Consider the following 24,677-nt stretch of genomic DNA (forward strand, 5'->3'; position numbering starts at 1 on the left):
AGACTATTTTTTTTTTAATATAGAAGCATTTCAAGTTCCGTGACTAGGATTCTGAATTGATGTAAACTTCATGAGGCTTCATGAGACTATTTCTTTTGTAGCCTCAGTAGTTTACACAAACTGAATATTTGAGGTGGGTTCAATAAATATTCGTTAATGACTGAAAAGACTAGAGTAGTATTCAGAAGTTGAGGTTGTTGAAAATAGCTACCTAATATTGAGAGAACTAATGGCTAAAAGCCTAAAATACGAAGGAGTGAATAAAATCATAAACCCCAGATACAAAGTCCTATACACCTTACTGACCTCTGAGGGATTATAGCACAGATACAAAAAAAAAAAAATTGCCATTAATAATAATGACCCTGAGTCATGAGAAAAATATTTAATTTTAATATACCTCATTTAATCAAATTGAAGGGGTGAGCTATACAATGAGCTTTAAAAATATTTCTATTGGATAGGATAAAAAAAAATCTCTGTGAGCCCTTAGTTCTAGATTTGCTTTTCAAAATATAATTGTATTATCAAGATGACTTAATACTGTGTACTTTATTTCCCCTCTCTCTACCCTCCCCACCCCTAAAATATCCTTGGCTCTATTCCATGACCTCTAATTCCACAGTATCTTTTGTAGATGTAGAAAGTAGGTGTTTTCTTTGCCTTCGTGATGTACCACGCTTCCCAGTGCAGAATTTTAATATATTCCACATATCATATCTTCCTGTTTCAGTTACAAAACAGTACAGAATTGGGTCAGCAACACAATTTAAACTTGTTAATGCGACCGTGATTCTATAAATTGTGTAAGTCCGCTTCCCAGATCTGCTGTGGTTATCAAAATTTGTATCACCTTCTAAAATGCAGCGAATCAGCAGCATCACGTGAAAGGGAGTGAAGCATAAGACAAAAGTCAATGTGATGCTAATAAGTAGTTTTATAATTCTTTTTTTCTCACCGTTTTCTGTGGCTTTGTTACGCCGCACAGCTTGGTAGACTTTCTGGTTGCAAGTCATTATGGTGACCAAAGGGATTGCGTAGCCTGTACATGTCCTAAACAAGTTGAGGTTGATTTGCCATTTCTCCAAAGGGTATTTGTCATAGCACAAAGTAAAATTAGACTTTTGGCCATCACAATATTCAATAGTTGTTTCATCTTCCCACAAAATGATAGCATTGAAGATGGTTTCCAATACCCAGATGGATACGCTGACCATGAATGCAAATCTTCTTGTCCTTAGGAAGAAAAACCTCAAAGGGTAGACAACTGCCAAATATCGGTCAACAGCTATGCAGGTGAGGAATGCTGTGCTGCTGTAAAAGTTTATGTACATGGCGAATGTACTCCCTTTGCACAAGGTGTGAGAGAAAGTCCAGTTGTCTTTATTCCAAGTATAATTGACCCATATGGGGAGAGTTAATGCATATAGCAAATCTGATAGTGATAAACTGAAGAGGTAAATCCCTAATTCACTATTTTTCTTTGCTTGCAGAAAAGACACACATAGAGATCCAATATTGGCTGGAACGCTGATTATAATCACAAGGACGTACACAATTGGAAATAAATAGTGATCCAGGTCGTGCTGTTCGTCAATACATGTGCTGTTCATTTTTTCTTTTTAAGGTGGCAATTACATTAGTTCTTGGAAGATAAATAGAAAAGTTAGTCTTGCCTCAATGTAGTTTTCAATACATCAGATTTTTTAGTAAGTTTTTTTTACTTTTCTTTGTTTGCTAAAATTCTGATTCATTCATCAATGCTTTTCAAAGGTGTATATAAATCAATTTTCTCAAAGATGTCAATGGTTGGAAGTCAGATCCAGGCTCTTGGCAGTTAGCTAAAGTGGTCGATGAATTTGACGAACAGAAGTCCATGTGCTCATTATCACAGGATGCTAACAAAGAGTCCTCAAGGACCACCTGCTGTATCTGCTAGCTTCCACGGAGTGTTGTCCTCAATTGGGTTTTCTTCATGAGTTTCACAGGAGATTGGTGCAAACATGAATATATAAGGCTTTTTTTTTTTTCACAGAGATTGAAATCTCCTTTTAAAATGCCTTTGTTTCTGTAATGAAAGACAAACAAGTATAGTTTAGATGTTTAAAAGATATATAGCATCAGTTTGATCATGATTTTGAAACAATTTCTTTCTTTTGAACAAAAGGTTTTTATTGGTGAGGGAGAAATGCCGCAGAGCAGCACCAAGGAGGAGAGAAAAGGAGAGAGAGAGGAGAAAAGAGAGAGAGAGGAAAGGGGGGGGGGATTGAAACAATTTCTTTTTAGTTCATTTATTAAAGATATTGCAAATGCATTAAATCTTAATGAAGGTATTGAAAACGAAATATTATAAAATTGATTTTAATAAATAAAATCAAGCTGAGATGTTTTACTTATTTCAAATAAGAATTACCCAAGGATGCTACAGGGAATTATATTTATCACTGGAAATGACCTAAGAACACAAAACTAAAGTTAAAGAGCCATTTTAGCAACTAAAGATAGAAAATTCAATTATTTGTTTGGGATAAGTAAAAATGCATTTGAATGTGTGAGAAACTGTATGATTTTCAAAATTTTAATTCCATATACCATCTAGTACAAGGGGCATTTTCAAAATAACCTCATTATTCAAGGAAATACCATAAGAAATACAATAACATTGTAGAATTTTAAAATATAACCTGTTGAACCTTAATATATGATTAGACAACCTTACCTCTTTTGTTTATTCTTTTGCTTCCTTTGTGGGCTGATTTTATCTTTCTTATAGTTTTCTAAATGAGAGGACAGAATGTTCTCAGTTCTGGGTAAAATCTTGGGATCACCCGTTTTCACCCTTACAGCTGATTGTTTACCAGGTTAGCTTCTTTTTAAAGCTATGAAGTCATAGACTCACGTAAGAGTAGAGGATCCACCCTGGTCTCCATCCAGGAGTAGAAGAAGACTTTTGTCTACATTCCTTTGCTAGTGAGGCCTATTGGATGATTTACCTGATGGATACCTTCCCAGAGAGCTTTGTGGGAGCACCTCACAGGCCATCAGAACCATTCCCTCCAACTGTGCTAGGCACAAAGAGGCCTCCCATCACAAGGCATGAGGGTTCTGCTAGCAGAATAAGCCATATCCAGATGACAGTCGGCTATCTCAGTCACAAAACAAAATGGAGAACTAAAATAATCCTGAAATCATCTACTTTTATCACACCTAAAACTGATTAAAATGTGAAAAACAGCCTTTCAAATAAATAGGAAGCTTCCCAAGTGGAAAAAAAGTGTAATGGGCAAAAAGAGGTGGGAGCTGACCTCAGGAAACTGAGTAAGCACTACAGCTCTGGGTATTCTGGAGGCACATGTGGGCAAGGAGGAACCAACCGGAGTCCCTGGATTGGAGGAATTAGGGACCAGCTTTGGGTCCATGCAGGCAGGAACGGGTCTTTGACCACTCCAAAGATGGTGGGATTCAGGAACCGCTGCCCTCAGGGAAAGGGCAAACTAGAAAACAAATAAAATAACAACCTCTGTGGCCATTTGCAGATAGCAGAGAAAAGATGGTGAATTCTCTTCTCCAGCTTGATTTTTGTGAGGAGGTATAATAAAAAAATCTTTCCCGGAGCACTCACGGACTCTGGCTGGTCCTCTCTTGGAAGTTGAGCCTCAGTTTACATTATTAGTTTGATCCCACAAACTGCAGGCCAAACTACTTATTCAATTTCCTTAGCTATCTGGGAAATTCAAACTAAAATTACAATGACATCCATTACACACCCTCCAGAATAAATGAAATGGAAAAAAGACAAAATATCAAGTGTTGGTGGGGATGTGGAACACTTGGACTCTTATCTACTGTTGGCTGGAAAGCTGTGTGGCAGTTATATATACCTTATAATTCACCAATTCTACTTCTAGGTATATGATCAACATAAATATGTAGCTATGTTAACAAAAAGGTACATACTAGAATTATTTATTTTTTTTTTTTTTGGCCAGGGCTGGGTTTGAACCTGCCACCTCCGGCATATGGGACCGGCACCCTACCCGCTGAGCCACAGGTGCCACCCCATACTAGAATTATTAATGGAATGTTCACAGTGTCACCATTTGTATTATCCTAACCAGAATGCCCCTTAGTGGTAAAATAATTAAATTGTAGTACAACAACTCTGCTAAAATCTATGTATCAATGAAAATGAGCAAATTATTGTTATATTCAACCACATGGTAGAAGCTCAGAGATTTAATGTTGAGTGATAGAAAAAGACAGGCACAAAGAGTATACACTATCTGATAAAAACCAGGCAAAGTTAACCTATGCTCTTAGGAGGCTGGGAAGTGTTTGCCTCTGGGTAAGGGCCATGTAATGCTGGAATAGGGCATGAGGGAAACTTATGAGACCTTGGTAATGTTCTGTTTCTTGATATGGGTGCCATTTTACACAGTATGGTAGGTTTGTAAAAATTTAGCCATCTGTACGCTTAGGATATGTGCATTTTTCTGCATATAAACTGTTTTGCAACTAAAATGTTAAAAATTGGAATCAAAATGCTATGTGAGATGGGATGTAAAGCTTCCTGACAAAGATTTCTTTTACATGAAGATGTGGCATATACACCTTCCGAAGAAATGACATGGTTTTACTTCTATCATATGAGTGCAAAAAGTGATTCAGAGAAACAAAATAATAAATAAATAATTTAAGTAGTTGGGGAAAGAAATACACCAAAAACAAAGGCTTACTATATTTAAAAAATAAATTCTGGGCATCTGGAAGAACTTAAAGTAAATATTCCCTTGAGGAAGGTTCCCTCAACTCAGGCATCAAAGTATCTCACAGATAAGTTCTAACAAATATGACCTAATTAACACCCCACCCCACGCACACCCAGACACACGCAGACAAATAATAAGCCCTTATGAGTGAGATTGAGAAGAAAGAAGAGAATCAGCTATGTAAAAGCTTTACAGATAAAATTAGTATATACATAACACAAAACAAATGTGCTTAAGTATGTTTAAAGAAATATAATTTAAACACATGAATAAGGAGCAAGAGACTATAAAAAATGATCAGACATATTTTTTAAAGCTTGAAATAGATGTTCTAGAAATAAAAACTTTATTTCTTTATTTATTTGACAGAGTCTCGCTCTGTGGCCCAGGCTGTCTGCATTGTGGTGGCATCAAAGCTCACAGCAACCTCAGTATTTTGGGCTCAAGAGATCCTTTTGCCTCAGCCTCCCAAGTAGCTGGGACTACAGGCACCTGCCACAACACCTAGTTATTTTTAGAGATGGGGTCTCACTGTTGCTCAGGCTGGTCTCAAACTCCTGAGCCCAAGGGATCCACCTGCTTCAGCCTCCCACAGTGCTAGGATTACAGATGCGTGCCACTGCATCCAGCTCTGTGATAATTTAAATAAATCAACGCAAGGACTAACCAACTGATTTGGGCCAGCTGAAGACAGACTAAGTATACTTTAGATAGAGCTTAAGAAATAATACATTATTAGAGAGTTAAAAGAGATGGGAAAATATCAAAGAGACATGGCGAATAAAGTGAAAACGTCAGCATATTTAAAATTAGAGTTCCATAAAGATAGAAAAATAGAGAATAGGGAAGAGGCAATATCCACAAAGATAATGGCTGAGAGCATCCAGAGCTGATGAAGAACTTGGAATCTTCAGATTTATGAAGGCTAGCAAATCCCAAATAGAATTAAAGACAAACAAAAGTGGAAATCTATACTGAGAATGCAATAAAACTGCAGAACACCAAAGACTTAAGAAAAAAAGAGCCAGAGATAAGAGATGGACTACCTATAAAAAACGGAATTCAGACTGCCAAAGCACTTCTCAACAATAACAGAAACCAAGTAACTGGGATTAATACTTTTAAAATGCTAAGAAAATATCTATAATATATAGATATTTTTATATCCTATAATTGTATGCCTAACAGAACTAACTTTTAAGGACTAGAGCAAAAACTAGGACTTCAGCAAATGTGACTTGATTAAATTTAAAAAGCTTCTGCTCAGCTAAGGAAAGGATCAATAGTGTGAATGGACAGCATACAATCAAACAATCCCATTAGAAAGTGGGCAAAAGACATGAACAGAAGCTTTTCAAAAGAAGACCAATGACCCATAAACATATGAAAAAATGCTCAACATCTCTAATCACCAGGGAAATGTCAATCAAAACCACAGTGAGATATCACCTAACTCTAGTGAGAATAGCATTTATCAAAAAGTCCCCAAACAACACATCGGGGCGTGGATGTGGAAAGAAAAGAACACTGACACACTGCTGGTGAGACCGCACACTAGTACAACCTCTGTAGAAAGTCACGGAGACACCTGAAAGAACTAAAAGCAGATCTACATTTGATCCAGCAATCCCACTGTCGGGCATTTATGCAAAGGAAAAAAAGAGTAATTTTATCAAAAAGGCATGTGCACTCAAATGTTTACTTCAGCACAATTCACAAAAATGTCATATCAACTCAAGTGCCCATCATTCACGAATGGATTAATAAAATGTGGCATATGTATACCATGGAATACTACACAGCCATAAAAATGGTGAACATTTGTAACAATGTAACAATTTGGATGAACTGGAGATCATTCTTCTAAGTGAAGTATCTCAACAATGTAAAAGAAAACACCATATGTACTCAATACTAAATTGGAACTAATTGATCAACACCCATGTGCACATATGGCAATAAAAGTCAACAGAAAGCAAGCAGGAGAGAGAGGGGAAGAAGGGTCAGGCAAATGCACATTTACTGGGTACAATAGACACTCTCTGGGTGATGGGTACACTTATAACTTTGACTCAAACGGCACAAAAGCAATTCATATAATCAAAACGTTTGTACCCCCAAAATGTTCTGAAATTTAAAAAAAAAATTAGAATATTTTCAGATAAACAGTACTAAAGAAACTTTTAAAGGGTATACATGAAGAAGGAAAATTACACCAGAATAAAGTCTGAGATGCACGAAGGATTAAATAAACTCCTGAGGATGGGACTCTGATGAGTGCCTAACACGAGCTCCACCACTAGGCTCATGTGACTGGGGGAGAACTATTGAGTCCTCAGTCCTCTAGGACTAGGATTGAGAAGATTGGTTAATGGCCAGTCGGTACCTCTTCCTCCTTTGTCCATGTTGCTCAACAAGTATATTATTAGAAAAAAAAAAAGCAATGAGATAGATAAAATGGGAAAAGTGAGTTTAGGAAGGTTTATAAAGTTCTCAACAGATTGAAATCCTCTAACTGTAAAAGTGTTTCCTACCTTTGCTTAAACAACCGCAAGACAGAACGGTTTAATGAAGCAGATACTGGGCCTCTTCTCCACGGTTCAGCAGAGGCAGTATAGGCTTGTGGTTAGGAGCGTGGACTCTGGAGACAGATCAAAAGCCTCTCAACGGCACTCAGGCGATCTGGGACTGTCTGTGTTTCTTCACCTCTGTATGTGCCAGTTTTCATGCATGTAAGTTAGTACCCATTTCACAGGGCTGTTGTGAGGGTTAAATGAAATGACTCATTAAGCAAATTACCTAGCACATGGTAAATACCATTTTAATGATAACATCAGTAATCTGCCACCGTGTATTGTGCTGTCCTCTACATTTCCTGAAAGGAGACCATCTTTGGCCATCTAGTGAGACAGAGCATAGCAGAGGAGTCACTTAGCCTAATTTGTAAAGTGACACAGTAAAATTAATAGTTGTTAATCTAATTCGTGTGGAGCTGTGATTTTAAAGGAGTACTGTCTATAATTCTTATTATAGTATTCATACATCTTTTCAGATATAATTAGGGGAAATCACGTCAAATCATAACCAAATTTTCAGAAAATTGCATATAGAATCAACACTGAGAAATTTGGGGGAGTTTTTAATTTTAATTTTTACCAAATGTATGTTAGATTATATCTGTTCCTGACCAGCTCTGAAAATGGTAAAAATCATTGAGGACAGGGACCAAAAATAAAATGTTTTTTCATAGTGTTATAGGAAATGCTGGCTTTCATCTATCAGTTTAAGAATTACTTATTAAGACTGTTATATTTCAGGCACTGTGATAGTCACTTACTGGCTAATAATTACTAATCAATAGTTATTAATATGGAAATATTATTTTCTAACCTCACATTATGTCTGATAGGTCTAGAAAGCATTGCCAGGCTATGGTACTGACGAGGAAATGGTGCCAGATAGTTCTACCACCAGGAGCTGGTAGGTTTCTGTTAAATACTTAAAGCAGTTTTCTAATACACTATTTCCTGAAAAGAGAGCACAAAAATCCTCCTTTTGTACATCTACGGTTTTACCCAACTGGTTCTAAATTTAAGTTTTGACCCTGTGCCACTGCTTACATCAGGAAACCGTGTGTCTTCTTCATTTCTCTCTTTAATGCTCATTCTCTCTCTTCTCACGCTTACTCAGCTTAAGCCAGACAAAATATCACAGATGTTACTGACAAGCAAATATTTAAATATATCTACTTAAAAATCTTATTTTCTAATCTTATACTTACCCACGTTTCTTGAGGTGATGCTTTCGTCAACTGAGGAGACTGAAAAATCTGCGTGCATTAAAAAGAGAAACCGACACTGGTGAGGGGACAGGAAATTGCACTCATATTTCACCATAAATCAATGAGGAAGAGGTATCTTAACAAGAAGGAGGTGCTTTATCCGGGTTTGAACAAAGGAAGTCTCTCAAGTACTACAAGAGATGTTTTTATTTATCATTTACTGTAGTGTGATTTTCATAACTCAGGTGTCTCACTGCATCTTAATTACAAATTCATACTGATATTTCGTGTGTTTAACTTAATATAATGTGTATTAGGTATTCCATTTACTTATTTATTCATCCATCACTCATTATATTTATAGGGCTACGAGGAACTGACTGTACAGTTCAGTTGGAGCATATCGCCTAGTAAAGGAGAAAGGCATATTCAACAGTAACCATAATGTAATGGCAAAATGGATAAATACTCTGAAACAGATACAGATGAGATAGGACAATTGGTCTGGATGTCTGAGATAGGAGAGGATCAATGCAGGTTAATCAAGAAGAGGAAGAGGAAGAGGAAAAATAGGGGTTGGATGTTTGATGGTGGGTATTGTGCTGTTTAATGGCAATGATGGGAATGGGGGGATGAGGGGGTGCTAAGATAGCCAACTTGGTAGTGTTTTTCTTTTGAGAAACTAACAGTATTTGATATATAGTATTTGATAATAGAACCATTTTCTCTTTTCATTATCCTCTTGGGCTAGAAAACAGAGATTGCTAAAACCTGTTAAATTAACTGGCTTAGGCAAATAATTTTATGAAACTTGAAAACTTAATGAGAAAGACTTAGGTTATTATTATAAAAACTCACATGGTACCTTAGCAAATTAAAGTTTGTGCTAAATTTGTAAGAGATTTAATATGAAGTGAAATTAGGTCCTAGAACTTCCTTACTTTTGAGATAAAAGAAAGTCAAAGACTTTTGCAACTTGCCCTCATAAACTTTTATTAGAGATGAAAACAGAAAATATTTCCTTATAAGGACAGAATTAAGTTGGGATAGGAAAAATTTAACTTAGTTTTAAAGAATTTAATCAGAGTCTATATTTTTAAAAGGACATTAAAGGTTGTTTGGTTGTGAATTATTTTCCTACCCAGAGATAAAAAAGGATGATCTTGCGATATTACCAAGACTTTTTATCTTGAAATTAATCAGGGTATATCAGAGATGTAAAGGTTTTCAACACTTCCTTTGTGGGTCTTTCACAGAGTTTTATAATACTTTACATTTATAAGTACATGAGAGTTTGTAATTTCGTATACGGTAACTCAAAGATTCAGAATATTTTATATTGTTACTGAAATAAAAAAATTTAAGTACATAGTGGAAAATTAGTAATAGTCTTAACATTTTACAAAAATGAAGATAATGATTTCAGTTTACTTGTGACTCTAATTCCAAATTCTCACTTTTGCTTGTTTTTTCATATCCATTTATCTGTGGTTTCTATATATGGGTATTTCATGACTCTCATGATCTCTTATTTTCCCTAAATAGACCATACTTCTGCTTTTAGGGAAGGGATACTTTCATAGCCATATCAAATATATCTATATAATTTGTTCATCAAAAAAAAAAAAAAAAGGAAGTAGTTAAAAAACACAAGAAATCTAACCAAACATTCACTTCTCCTAATTAAACAGGAGAAAAAACTGGAGATGGCTTGTGCTAAAACCCTGCCAACTCTATAAAATAAGCAGTATACTAGCTTCCAGAAATTTGCTTCTTATTTAGTACTGAAAATGTGACAATACCATATTTTCAACCACAGGGCTATCTGATGAATGCTTGGAAGTTTCAGAGCATTGAATTACTGTGACATTTTTAAGAACATAAAGTTAAGACAGTTAATTAGCAGTCATTCAGAGCACTGCCTTTAGGGAGTTGGCATTTCTGGCCAAGCCCTTAAAGGTTTTCTGTGGTTATAAACTGGACACTCACCACTGGCTAGAGGCAGGGCACCACTTGGGCTACCCATGAGGAAAAGGGGAAGAGAATGTGAATCTGCCTGGTTCCAACTTCTCCATGGGGCAGACAGTGCAAGAGCCTACTCTGCTGATGCAGTGTCCTTTGTGAGGCCACATTGTCTGTCTGGTGTGATTTCACCAGCTAAAGTGGCAACTAAAAGTGGCAGGCTAACAACTTAAAATACTGCTGTATTTTCCCAGCCACATTTCTAGCCCTACCCTTTTGCACTCAGTTAACAAACATTTTGCATTTATTGCCTCAAGAGAACAGATTCCTAGCAGAAAGCAGGGGAAAAAAGAAGACAAATGTAGGTTTTTAAGTTTCAAAAGATTATAGACAATATGCTTGGGAGAATAGCTATCCAAATAAAGTAAAGCTTCCAGCCCTAAGAACAGAAAAAGAGCTTTTTACTTGGTGGGGGTGAGGCTTAGTGTTGTGAGAGAGGAAGCAATGTGAGCTTTAGATGTGGTCAGATGCAGAAAGGCCCTGCGTGCTGGCTGCTGTACCTCCTTCTCAGCAGGTCCTGAGGCAGAGGTGGGAGACAAATTCCCCAGATGAGTTATGTGACCTGGGGACGTGGTCTGTGACTCAATTCTAGGATGAAGTTGTTATTTTTTTCAAGGCCAAAGTTATGGGTTCAAGGAAGTGGTGGAGGGAGACTGGTCATTCATTGCTAGATCCTGTCCTGCTGGGAGCAGGGAGAGGGAGAATCTTGCTCCTTTGCTTCTGAAGGAGGCAGAATTTTGCCTCATAGGAGACTCTGACCATGAGGACTCTGTCACATTAGATATGAGTTTGGATGATTGTAGACAACAACAACAAAACCCAGTAAAAGAAAAAGAGAAGTCAACAGTGAAGAAGAAAAACTTGAGACCAAGACAAATGGAATAATCCATTTTCCCAGAATTGTCTTAGTTATGGAGAGAACAGTAAACTCAAAGTTATGCTACAGTTAATGTGTATGTCATTTATATTATTACCTATTAAATAAGCATACCCGTATAGCATATACCATATGCTGGTCACTCTTCTAAGGGCTATATGAGTATTAATTTGTCTAATGCATTGCCAGCATCATCTAAATCTTATGGATGCGTAAACTTAAGCTGAAAGAAATTAAGTAACAGGGCCAAATTCACATAGCAAGCAAGTGGTAGAAGAAAGATTTGAAGCCAAACAGTCTGAGGCTCCAGGACCAATATCTTAACCACTACATTATATTGCTCCTGGCTATAGCAATTTTTATTTCTAGTTATACTTTAAAAATGATCTGATTAAAAATGGGCAAAGGGAGAGGGAGAGGAAAGATGGATGACTAGAGACACTGGTTGCCAGACCAACCCGGAGGGATGGAAGGGATTCAGATAAAGGAGATGGAATGGGCACAGCTCAGGAGTAGTTTGGGGAAAAGGTGCCAGGGTCTGTCAGAGAATTCACGGAAAGAAATTGTGAAGCAGAACAGGAAGAAAAAAGATATCGGCAGAGATAAATCCTGGAGTTGTTCGGAGCCTAGTGAAGTTGGTAGGTGGGAGTTTTGTTTCTCTTTCTCTCACACCTCTAGTAGTTAGCAGCCTGCCGAGCTGCTTGGGAGCTTACCCACTCTCATGAGCCTAAGGGCTGCTACATCCACTGAACTGGGACCTTTGTGAAAATAAAGCATCAGGCTCCTAGCCCCTTTGAGGTGATTCCTTGTAGACACAGCCCGGAGCACAGACACATGCGCCATATTGCTTTTCTGCACATTAGTGCCCCTTTTTACACTCCGGGGAGCTCCAGCCCTTCAGATTTCACATCACTCGTTCTCATACAGATAGTTCCCAACTCCTGCCCAGGCCAGGATGAGCCCCAGAGGATTTGTGTGATCCCAGAGCTTAGATATTCTGTGTGGGCTTCCTTCTAGGGAGAGGGATCAGAAGAGCTGGAATGTTGGCTCTTCTCCATTCAAACGTTCTTCCTCCCTGCAAAAGGGTCACTTGAGCTAAGACTTTCAAAAGTAGATACTTCCCTTCTGCTGGTATACCCATCAGGCTGAGTTTTCCACAGAGAGTGGAACCCATACATTTCTCCTTGAGGACTTGCAGTGGACCTAGGGATGCTAGGTCTGGGTATTCCCTGCCCTCCAGCACTATCCAGAGATGCCTGCTGGTGGGTCAGGATGCTGTACCCGTGGACTCAATTGGGTTGCTTGGGGGCACAGAGGGGACATCACAGTACTAAACTCAAGGGGCAAGGGAGCCATGTGGGCAGAACTGACAGGAGAGTGTAGTGTGGGTCAGAGCTTACAGAGAACTTGTGGAGCACCCATCTCTCCATAGGATAGCTATGCTTTCAGACTGGGGCAGGTTTCCTAAGAGAGAAGTTCCCAATGTGAGGTGCCTTTGCTGGTGATCTCAGTGAGCACCTGTTTGCAACCAAATTCTAGAAGGAGACTCACAGGACCAGGAAGGAGGGAGAAAAGCAAAACTCATTCCTGATAGCCAATCAGTAAATTACAGCTGGCCCTTTCCCCCTGAGCAGACTTTCCAGTTTGGTAAGTTCCCTTCCCAGAGGCTTTCCCCAGCAGCCTGGGAGTCACCTTTGATCCCTGTTGAGATAGTTCTAGGACCTACCTCTGAGGAGCCTTCCAATTCTAGCCCTGCCCAGCCTTACCCTCCTCCCACCTCTGCTATGGTAGTGAACAAGGAATCCCCTTGGAGGTCCAGGGTCCCTCCTACTTCCTGGGGTATTGAAGTGGTTTTCTTGAGCAGCTAGAGGTGATTACAGGTCACCAGTGCATAATACTACAGTTGCTTCTTTCCTATAAGCGGCAACTACTGACAGGAGAATGATCTATATAGCCCATTTCAGTATGTACTGACTCAATCAAACAGGGCCTGGCCAATTCCTACCCACAAGCACTACCCATTATCTCAGAGATTAAGCTGGAGGTCCCAATGCAATTCACATTGCTGGGGAGAGGGAAAGACAGCAAAATAGAAGCAGGCTATGGGGGTGCTGCCTCATAGGTGAGGAATAAAAGTTGCAACCAGCTTGAACTGTAAGGGGTCTCTCTCCTCCACTGCAGACTCCGGAGCTAATGGGAAAGCTGCTCAACGTCTGTGCAGAGACAATGCATAGGAGAGCAGATGCAGCAGAAGTCTGAAGGATGCTGATCCTGAGTTTCTGTAGCTAATGCTATTCTGATTGCTCTGATGTACAGCACCAGGTCTGCTCAGGACTCAGATTTTCAGTAGTAGCCTTTGCATCAACCCTGCCAGGCCAGAGGAAGAGCAAACAGAGTACAGGTTATCCATGTTGTGCCCCTACGATGGGAACCCCCTACTGACCCACTGTTTGGGATCTGAGCAGAGGAGGAGCCTCAGATGCCAGAGGTACCACCAGGGAAACCTTGGGTGACTGCCTAACCAGGAACTAGGCAGTGTGGAGAGGAGGAGAATCTTGGCTGAGCAGTAGCTCCAGTTGGCTTCTGCAGTCCCTGGGCTGCTAAGACAAGCATCTGCCTATGTGCCTGGCATAAGCAGTCTCCACACTACAGAAGAGCCCCTCATCTGTGCAGCACTGCCCACATAATCTCCAGATCCAGCTCTGAAGCTCTCACTGTGCCCAAGCCCAAGGCTCTGCCTCTGTAGCTCCAGAGCCCCTGTGGAGCCTGCAACACCACTCTCCTGAGATTCCAGAGTCGGGCCAGGGCATAACAAACCATGCCCCTGCAACTGATCTGGTGGGACTTCTTTGAGGTCCAAGAGGTCACCTGGGATGCCCCAGACCTGAACAGCCATAACTCCTGGACTTGCTTTGTGTAAATGCCCACAGGCCAGTCATCCACAACAACTGCCCAAGTAGACTCACCCAAATGTCACTATCACACTCCTCTTGGTGATTACAGCAGAGCAATCCCCCACAGCAGTAGTTGCTGTGGAGAAGGTCACATCCATTCCCCAAATTGAACTTCCAACAAGCTGGGGAAAAACCTTCCACCCTACATGAAGATATCCAGCACTGGCTAGGCAATCACAGGTCAACAAGTCAAAACAAAACAGCTATTATGCAGGCTCTCAGTGCACTCACCCCCTCCCCTGATGGATCAACATTCCAGAGTAGGGCCACAAGGCACCATATAACCTCCTTCTCTTCTCCTACCTAAACAGGAGAGTTCCTAGCAAAGAAGAACAAGTGCCCTGCAATCCTTTTAACCCAGAGCTAAGAGAAGAGGAGCCAGATGAAAAGAAACCAGCAAAAGAATCATGGCAACATGAAAACAAAATATTTTGACATACCCATGGGATCATAATGTGGAGCCTCATTATTGGACTCCACCCATAAGGAAATCCCCAAATGCCAGAAATGGAATTCAGAATATGGACGATAAAAAAGATGAATTGAATTGAAGAGAGAGTTAAAAACCAACAAAAAGAAGCCAAAAAAATTTTTAGGAAATCAGTGAAAAAGTAGCTAAAGAGCCAAAAAATATAAGAAAGGATACAGTAGACCTTAAAGAAATGAGTTATTTAGGGAATTTCAAAACACAACAGAAAGCTTCAACAGACTAAACCAAAAAGAAGAAAGACTATCAGAGCTTGAAGACAAGGCTCTCAAGCAAACTCAGTCATTCAAAGGATCAAAGAAGAAAATAAAAAAGTCTAAGCAATCACTGAGAGAGATATGGGACTATGTGAAACAAACTAACATGCAAATTAGAGTTATCCCTGAGGGAGCAGGAAAAAAGAGCAAAAAGCATGGAAAACCTACTTGAGGGAATGATTAAAAAAATTTTCCCTGGTATTACAGAGATTCAGATATCCAGATACAAAACAATCATCCAAAACTGAGAAGATTCGTAGCAAACAAAACTTCTCCAAGAGATATAGTAATCAATTGGGCCAAAGTCAAAATGGAGGAAAACATTCTGCAAGCAGCAAGACAAAAGCAACAACTAACCTACAATAGTAAACCCATCAAGCACTACCCACAAGCACTACCCATTATCTCAGAGATTAAGCTGGAGGTCCCAATGCAATTCACATTGCTGGGGAGAGGGAAAGACAGCAAAATAGAAGCAGGCTATGGGGGTGCTGCCTCATAGGTGAGGAATAAAAGTTGCAACCAGCTTGAACTGTAAGGGGTCTCTCTCCTCCACTGCAGACTCCGGAGCAGTGGAATTCTAACTATCTGTGGAATTCTCAGTGGAAACTTTATAACCCAGAAGAGATTTGGATCCCATCTTAAATCTTCTCAAACAGAACAATTGTCAGCCTAGAATTTTGTATCCCACAAAACTAAGGTTCACAATTGATGGAGAAATTAAGTCTTTTCCAGACAAGAAATCACTGAAGAAGTATGTCATGACCAGACCTGCCCTGCAGGAAATTTTCAGAACTGCATTATACATGAATCAGCATAATATATTCTGGCCAGTGTAAAATCATCCCTGTCCCTCAAAACCTAAATCCCATAACAGTCATAAAGCAATAGCACAAGAGGGAAAACAAAGCGGTAAGGTAATACTCAACAAGTGAATAGATCAGCATCCTACATATCATTTCTATCACTCAATGTTAATGGTCTTAATGCTCCACTCAAAAAACATAGGCTGGTTGAATGGATTAAAAAAACACAACCCAAGTATCTTCTATCTTCAGGAAACACATCTAAACCACAAGGATGCACACAGAGTCAACATGAAAGGATAGAAAAAAATATTCCATGCAAATGGAAAACCAAAAAAGAACAGGTGTAGCCATTCTTTGACTTTAAATTAATGAAAGTAGACAAAGAGGTCATCATATAGTGGTAAAGGGAACAATTCAACAAGAAGAAATAATATTTCTAAATATATATGCATCTAACACAGGAGCTCCCAGATACATAAAGCAAATCTTACTAGAGCTAAAGAAAGAAATAAATAGCAGCATTGTATTTGACAGGAATTTTATTGTCAGAGCTGGACATATCATAATAGCAGAGAATAAATAAATAAACACTAGACTTAAACTGGACTCTAAATCAAATGAACCTAACAGTCATTTATAGTCCCTTCTACTCTAAACTACTGAATTTACATTCTTCTAGGAAGCACATGAGATATTTTCCAAGATGAATCATATCTTGGGCCACAAAACATGTCTCAACAAATAAAAAAAACAAACAAACATACCATGTATTTTCTTGAAACACAGTGGAATAAAACTAGAAATAAATCAGAAGAGAAACACTCAAACCTACACAAAGTCATGGAAATTAAATAAGCTGCTAGTGAATGATTACTGGATCAAGAATGAAATTAAGAAGAAAATAAAAAGATTCCTTAAAAGACAAAGGGAACACAAGATATAAAAGTCTATGACACTCAGCAAAAGATTCTTCAGGGGAAAATTCTTAGCCTTAAATGCCTACATCAAAAAGACAGAAAGAGACCACAAATTAACAACCTAATATTATATCTCAAGGAATTAGGAAATAAAGAGGAAACCAAGTGCAAATCCAGCAGAAGAAAAATTAAAAAAGGTCAGAGCAGAACTAAATGAAATAGAAAACAGACCAAAAATAGTACAAAAGATATATTAAATAAAAAGTTGGTTCTTTGAAAAGGTAAACAAAACTGACAGACATCTTGGTTCATTAACAAGGAATAGAAGAGAAAGCACCAAAATAAACTCAATCAGCAATAAAAAAGGAGACATTACAGCTGATACCACAGATATATAAAACATCCATGAACACTATGAATGTCTCTGTGCACATAAACTAGAACATATAGAGAAAATGGACAAATTCCTGGAAACAAACCAAGTACCAAAACTCAATCAGGAAGAAATTGAACTCCTGAGTTGCCAAATAATGACCACCAAGATTCAAGCAATAATAAAAAACCTTCCAACAACAAAAAAAAATCCCTAGACAAGAATGATTTGTAGCTGAATTATACCAGATCTGCAAAGGAGAGCTGGTACGCATACTACAGAAAGTATTCCATAACATTGAGAAGGAAGGAATTCTCCCTATTCATTCTATGAAGTTAGTATCACCTTTGTCCCAAAGTCAGGAAAGGACACAATGAAAAAATAAAACTACAGACCATTATCCCCTATGAATATACATGAAAAAAATCCTCAATAAAATACTAGCAAACTGAATTCAACAGCACATAAAAAAAAAAAATCTATCATGACCAAGTAGATTTCCTCCCAGGGATGCAAGGATGGTTCAATATACGTACATCAATAAATTTGATTCAACACATAAACAGAAGCAAAAAAGAAAGGCCACATCATTATCTCAATAGATGCAGAAAAAGCACTTGACAAAATCCCACAGGCTTTCATGATAACAACCCTCAACAAACAAGGCATAGCAGAAACATATCTCAAACTTACAAAAATCATATATGACAAACCCATAGCCAACATCATACTGAATAGAGAGAAATTGAAAGCATGAAAGTATTCTCCTAAGAACTAGAGCAAGACAAGGGTGCCCGCTGTCACCACTTCAATTCAATACAGTGTTGGAAAGTCTTAGTCAGAATCATCAGTGAAGAGAAAGAAATAAAGGTATCCAAGTCAAGAAAGAGGAGGTCAAGTTACTACTTTTTGGTCATGGATTTTTTTATATATATAGAAAACCCCAAAGACTCCACCAAGAGACTCCTGGCATTGATAAATAAATTTAACATCTCAGGTTACAAAATCCAGGTACACAAATTAGTAGCATTTCAATACACGAATAACAGTCAAACTGAGAGTCAATCAAAGACTCAATACCATTCACAATAGCTATAAAGAAAATAAAATACCTTGGAATATACTTAACCTCGGAGGTGAAAGATCTCTAAAAAAAGAACTATAAAACACCAAGGAAAGAAATTGCAGATGACAAACAAATGGAAAAACATATTATGCTCATGAATTGGTAGAATCAACATTGTTAAAATGTTCATACTTCCCAAAGTAATTTACCAATTCAATGTAATTCCCACCAAAATACCAACATCATATTTCACAGATCTAGAAAAAATAATTATACACTTTGTTTGGATGTAGAAAAGAGCTCAAATAGCCAAAGGTTTGATCTTAAGCAAAAAGATCAAATCTGGAGGCACAATGTTACCAGACTTCAAATCAATACTACAAGGATATAGTAACCAGAACAGGTACAAAAATAGACACATCAATCAATGAACAGAACAGAGAACCCAGATATAAAACCTTCTACATACAGCCAACAGATCTTTGACAAAGCAGACAACAACATTCACTTCGGAAAAATATTCAATAAATGCTGGGAAAACTGGATAGCCACATGCAAAAGAATGAAACATGTCTCTATTCCTCACCACTCTCAAAAAATTAAGTTAAGATGCATTAGACTTTAATGCAAGGCATGAATCTATAAGAATTTTGTAAGAATATGTAGGACAAACTCCTCTAGATATTAGTCTAGGCAAAAAAGTTATGCCTAACACTTCCAAGGCAATTATAGGAACAATATAAATAAATAAATAAGTTGGACTTAATTAAATTACAAAGCTTTGCACTGCTAAGGAAATAGTCAACAAAGCAAATATACAACTTACAGAATGTGAGAAAATATTCACAAACTGTACATCTGATAAAGGACAAATATCCATGATCTATAAAGAATTCAAACAATTCAGCAAGAAAAAAGACAAATAAAAATAAGTCCATTAAAAATTGGACAAAAGACATGAAAAGAAGTTTTTCAAAAGACAGCAAATGGCCAATAAACATGAAAAAAATCCTCCACATCATTAATCATCTGGGAAAATCAAACTGAAACCATCATCTCACCCCTATTAGAATGTCTTTTAATAAGAAGCCCCCAAACAGGAGATGTTGGTGATGATGCAGAGAAAAAGGAATGCATATACACTTTTGGTGAGATTGAAAATTAGTAAAACTTCTATGGAAAACAGTAAGACGCATTAAAAGCAGACCTACCATTCAATCTGATAATTCTATTACTGCATATCTACCCAAAGGAAAAGAAATAATTTTTTATCAGAAAAATGCCTACACTCAAATATTTCTTGAAGCACTATTTACAATTACAAATATGTGGTTTCAACCCAAGTGCCCATCAGTTCATGAGTGGATTAACAAAATGTGGTATCTGTATGCCCTGGAGTACTAGTAAGTCATAAAAAGGATAGATTAGGCTTTTTGCAACAATTTGGAGACCATTATCATAAGTGTATTATCTCAAGAATGGAGCAACAAATACCAGATATACTCATTATTAAACTAGAACTAACTGATGGACACACATGTGCACAGAGGGAAGTAAAACTGCGGAAATCAAGCAGGGGTGAGGTGGAGGGGAGGGGGAAAAAAACTAACACTATTTGGGTGATGAGACAGTTACCCATGACTCAAGCATTACAAAAGTGATCCATTTGTACTCCCATAAAATAAAAAATGGGCAAAATTCTGAACCCTGTTTCTCAGAAGAAGACATACAAAGGCCAACAGGTATATGAAAATTTGCTGAACATTGCCAATCATCAGAGAAATGCAAATTAAAACTAGGAAGAAATATCATCTCTAGTTAAAATGGCTTTTATTGGCTGGGTGTGGTGGCTTAAGCCTGTAATACTAGCACTATGGGAGGCTGAGGTGAGAGGATTGCTTGAGCTTAGGAGTTCAAGGCCAGCCTGAGCAAAAGCTACATCCTATCTGTTAATAGAAAAATTAACCAGGTGTAGTGGTGTACTCATGTAGACCCAGCTACTCAGGAGGCTGAGGCAGGAAAATAGATTAAACCCAAGAGTATGAGGTTGCTGGGAGCTAGGCTAACCCCATGACATTTTAGCCCAGACAACAGAGATGCTGTCTTAAAAAAAAAGGCAATAACTAATACGCGTGAAGATTTGGAGAAAGGGGAAGCCTCATACACTCATAACTTACACTCTTGATGTGAATGCAAGTTAGTATAGCCACTATTGAGAGCGGTGTGGAGGTTCCTCAAAAAAACAAAAATAGAACTACAATATGATCCAGAAATCCCACTGCTAAATATGTAACCAAAAGAAAGGAAATTTGTATATCAAAGAGGTATCTGCTTTCCCATGTTTACTGAAGATTATTCACAATAGCTATGATATGCAATCAACCTAAGTGTCCACCAGTAGATAGATAGATAAAGAATTGAGGTACATATACACAATAGAATACCTATATTCAGCCACAGAAAGAATACTATTTGCAACAACATCGATGGAACTGAAGGACATCATGTTAAGTGAGATAAGCCAGGCAGAGGAAGATAAATATCACATGTTATCACTAATACATGGGAGCTAAAAAAGAGTTGAACTCATGGAGATAGAGAGTAGAATGATGCTTACCATAGGCTGGGAAGGAGAGTGTAGAGGGAAGGGTTACAGAGGGGATAGTTAGTGGGTACAAAAATACAGGTGACAGAAGGAATAGTATCTAGTGTGTGGTAGCACAATAGGATGACTATAATTACTGATAACATCGTGTTATTCTTCAGAATAACTAAAGAGTGTAATTGGGATATTCCTAACACAAAAAATGATAAATGCTTGAGGCGATGGATACCTCATTGTCCTGTTTTGATAGTATGCTTATATCAAAATATCACATGTACACCATGAATCCATATAGCTATTCTGTATACAAATAGAGACATAGACACTTGGAATCGAACAGAAAACCAAGAAGTGAAACTAACATCTTACACCATCTAATCTTCAATAAACCAAACAAGAACATACCTTGGGGGAAAGACTCCCTAGTCAATAAATGGTCTTGGGAGAACTGGATATCTACATGTAAAAGACTGAAACTGGACCCGCACCTTTCCCCACTCACAAAAATTGATTCAAGATGGATAAAAGACTTAAATTTAAGGCATGAAACAATAAAAATCCTCAAAGAAAGCAGAGGAAAAACACTGGAAGATACTGGCCTGGGGAAAGACTTCATGAAGAAGACTGCCATGGCAATTGCAACAACAACAAAAATAAACAAATGGGACTTCATTAAACTGAAAAGCTTCTGTACAGCTAAGGAGACAACAACCAAAGCAAAGAGACAACCTACACAATGGGAAAGGATATTTGCATATTTTGAATCAGACAAAAGCTTGATAAATAGGATCTATAGAGAACTCAAATTAATCCACATGAAAAAAGCCAACAATCCCATATATTAATGGGCAAGAGACATGAATAGAACCTTCTCTAAAGAAGACAGACGAATGGTTAATAAACATATGAAAAAAATGTTCATCATCCCTATATATTAGAGAAATGCAAATCAAAACCACCCTGAGATACCATCTAACCCCAGTGAGAATGGCCCACATCACAAAATCTCAAAACTGCAGATGCTGGCATGGATGTGGAGAGAAGGGAACGCTTTTACACTGCTGGTGGCACTGCTAACTAGTACAACCCTTTTGGAAGGAAGTAGAAACCTCAAAGTACTCAAGCTAGATCTCCCATTTGGTCCGGCAATCCCATACTGGGCATCTACCCAGAAGGAAAAAAATCCTTTTATCATAAGGACACTTGTATTAGACTGTTTATTGCAGCTCAATTTACAATCGCCAAAATGTGCAAACAGCCTAAATGCCCACCAACCCAGGAATGGATTAACAAGCTGTGGTATATGTATACCATGGAATACTATTCAGCTATTAAAAAAAATGGAGACTTTACATCCTTTGTAGTAACCTGGATGGAAGTGGAAGACATTATTCTTAGTAAAGCATCATAAGAATGGAGAAGCATGAATCCTATGTACTCAATTGTGATATGAGGACAATTCATGACAATTAAGGTTATGGGTGGGGGAAGGAAAAGCAGAGAGAGGGAAGAAGGGAGGGGGGTGGGGCCTTGGTGTGTGCCACACCTTCTGGGGGCAAGACATGATTGCAAGAGGGACTTTACCTAACAAATGCAATCAGTGTAACCTGGCTTATTGTACCCTCAATGAATCCCCAACAATAGAAAAAAAAATTAAAAATTAAAGAGGAAAATGTTCTGTACACAACATGTAGTTAATTCCATTAGGTGGATTCTATCCTCTGAACTATTTTCACTGTGTTTATATAACATTCTGAGCTAATAGAACCCTTCACATATTTTAGAGAGAAACCAGGGGATGTAATTAACAGTTGCAATTAAGAAACTTGTGTCCAGATTTAAAAGACCAGACAAATAGCAGGTGCTGTTGGGTAGTTCATGAAGAGAAAACACACACCCTCTTATGTCGCAGGAAACTTCTACTTTAAGGACTATTTCTAGCTTATTTTGTAAATAATCCTTACTGCTTACTCTTACTGATTTTTTTTTTAAAGCTCAATTCACTAACTTGGATTGAGTGCTTACCATGGTTTGGACACTGAACTTAGGAGGTACAAAGAGGAAAAAGACTTTTCCTCTGCTCTTGAATTTCTGACAGCCTAATTCTAATTTCTAAAAGTAAAGACTTTAAGTGAGACAACAGACTGCTATCAGACTTCAGCAATAAATTTTCATTAAAAGGTAAAACTGCTCATCTTTCTGAAGAGACTATCTGATTTTGACAACTTTTTTATTTTTTTAGAAAAAGGAGAGATTTCCTGTGACTGAGTAGTAGTTGTGGTACTCAGAAATATTTGTGGCTTAAGAGAAAAACTGTCATTTCTTTTGATAGTACTCCATGAAATTTGAGAATTGGGAGCCACCTTCTCTCTTTTCATCTTGTTTATCTCACTGACCCCAAGTTCACTGACCACAGATTAAGGGAAGCCAAGCACATGGTCACTTCTCTGATAACTGTCATTTCCTTTTCTCTCACATCTTGAGGAATTTCTTCCTCAGCTTGTATATATTTTCTTTTCAATATAATTTTTCTTGCCTAGTGGTCTTCTGAGTATAGATTAGAAATTAGAAACAAGTCTTTTCTCTGGTGAGCAGTTACTTTGGTTTCTGAACTCATATGAACTAGTGGGACTTCTAGGGAGTAGGCTTCCTTTTCTGTTTGTCTGTTTCCTCTTCTGAAGATTTCACACATCGACAGATATTTGTGGCATGTCTTTCAAGTACGCACAAGATACATTGATGTGCTACCCTGGATGATGTGTGCTGGGTAGCGGTTTCAACTTCCTAATTTCACGTGTATGGTGTTTTCCTCTGTTATGACCTTGGTACTTCCCATCTAGTCACTTCATTACATGATCCTCATGTGCTGTTTTAAGGTTTGTGAGAAGCTTAACATTCACTTGATGGATCATCCATAGCTTGCATCTACAGGTGCTATAGCTCATGTTTAAAATATGGTTAGAACAATTGGTACAGAGTGAGTTTTGCAAAGGTAAATCCATAGAATTGGAGTTATTGACAAGTATCATAGAATAGTTGTGGTGGGAAGGCAGAGAGTTCAGACATGTGCTGTAATGGAAAAAGAAGAAACTGAAGAAATAAAATGGCCCCTATGAGGTGACTTAATAATAGTACACTTTTGAGGGTAAGAAGAACAATATAAATAATTATGTTGGGACAATAGACCTAAGCTGGGACTATTCTTGGTAAACCAAGATAGACTAGTTTAAAAGAATAGAATAGAATAGAATTCTTGGAAAACCAAGATAGAATAGTTTAAAAAGAAAGGAAGGACAAATATAGCTACTGTCCATTATGAACCTAGGGATATATAAGGGACTTATGTGGGTGTTTATGGGATTTCTCAGAGAGAGATGTGACCTTCAATTTTAACTGTGACCTTTTTTTTTGAGACAGAGTCTCACTGTGTCACCCTTGGTAGAGTGCCGAGGCGTCACAGCTCGCCGCGATCTTAAACTCTTGGGCTGAAGTGATTCTCTTGCCTCAGCCTCCCAAGCAGCTGGGACTACAGGCGCCTGGTTATTTTTTTTTGTTGTTATTGTTGTTTTAGCAGGCCGGTCCGGGTTCAAACCCACTAGCCCCAGTGCATGTGGTCAGCACCCTAACCACTGAGTTATGGGCACCAAGCCTATAATCGTGGTCTTGAAACTTAGATTTAGGTTTGTGGTTAAGAACAATCAAATTCTAAATAGGAATATCCATTTTCCTGAAGCCTCTGGGTCTTCTCCTTGCTATTCTG

At 38.0% G+C, this 24,677-nt stretch overlaps 1 protein-coding gene across 2 annotated transcripts; it reads right to left on the reverse strand.

Annotated features, from left to right (window-relative positions):
* Positions 1-410: 410 nt before the first annotated feature.
* Positions 411-8,615, reverse strand: GPR65 (G protein-coupled receptor 65). Of its 2 annotated transcripts, none has more exons than XM_053603276.1 (3): positions 8,551-8,615; positions 7,304-7,526; positions 411-2,068 (listed from the first exon to the last, which is right to left on the reverse strand). In XM_053603276.1, the coding sequence occupies exon 3, from the start codon at positions 1,611-1,613 to the stop codon at positions 600-602; it is 1,014 nt and encodes a 337-aa protein (XP_053459251.1). In that variant the 5' UTR covers positions 1,614-2,068; positions 7,304-7,526; positions 8,551-8,615; the 3' UTR covers positions 411-599. The 2 variants fall into 2 exon arrangements, with proteins under 2 accessions (XP_053459251.1, XP_053459250.1); XM_053603275.1 differs by having other exon boundaries at positions 7,304-7,669; positions 8,551-8,594.
* Positions 8,616-24,677: the final 16,062 nt, after the last annotated feature.

Source organism: Nycticebus coucang, chromosome 9 (assembly GCF_027406575.1).
Source record: "Nycticebus coucang isolate mNycCou1 chromosome 9, mNycCou1.pri, whole genome shotgun sequence".
Lineage (NCBI taxonomy): Eukaryota > Metazoa > Chordata > Mammalia > Primates > Lorisidae > Nycticebus > Nycticebus coucang.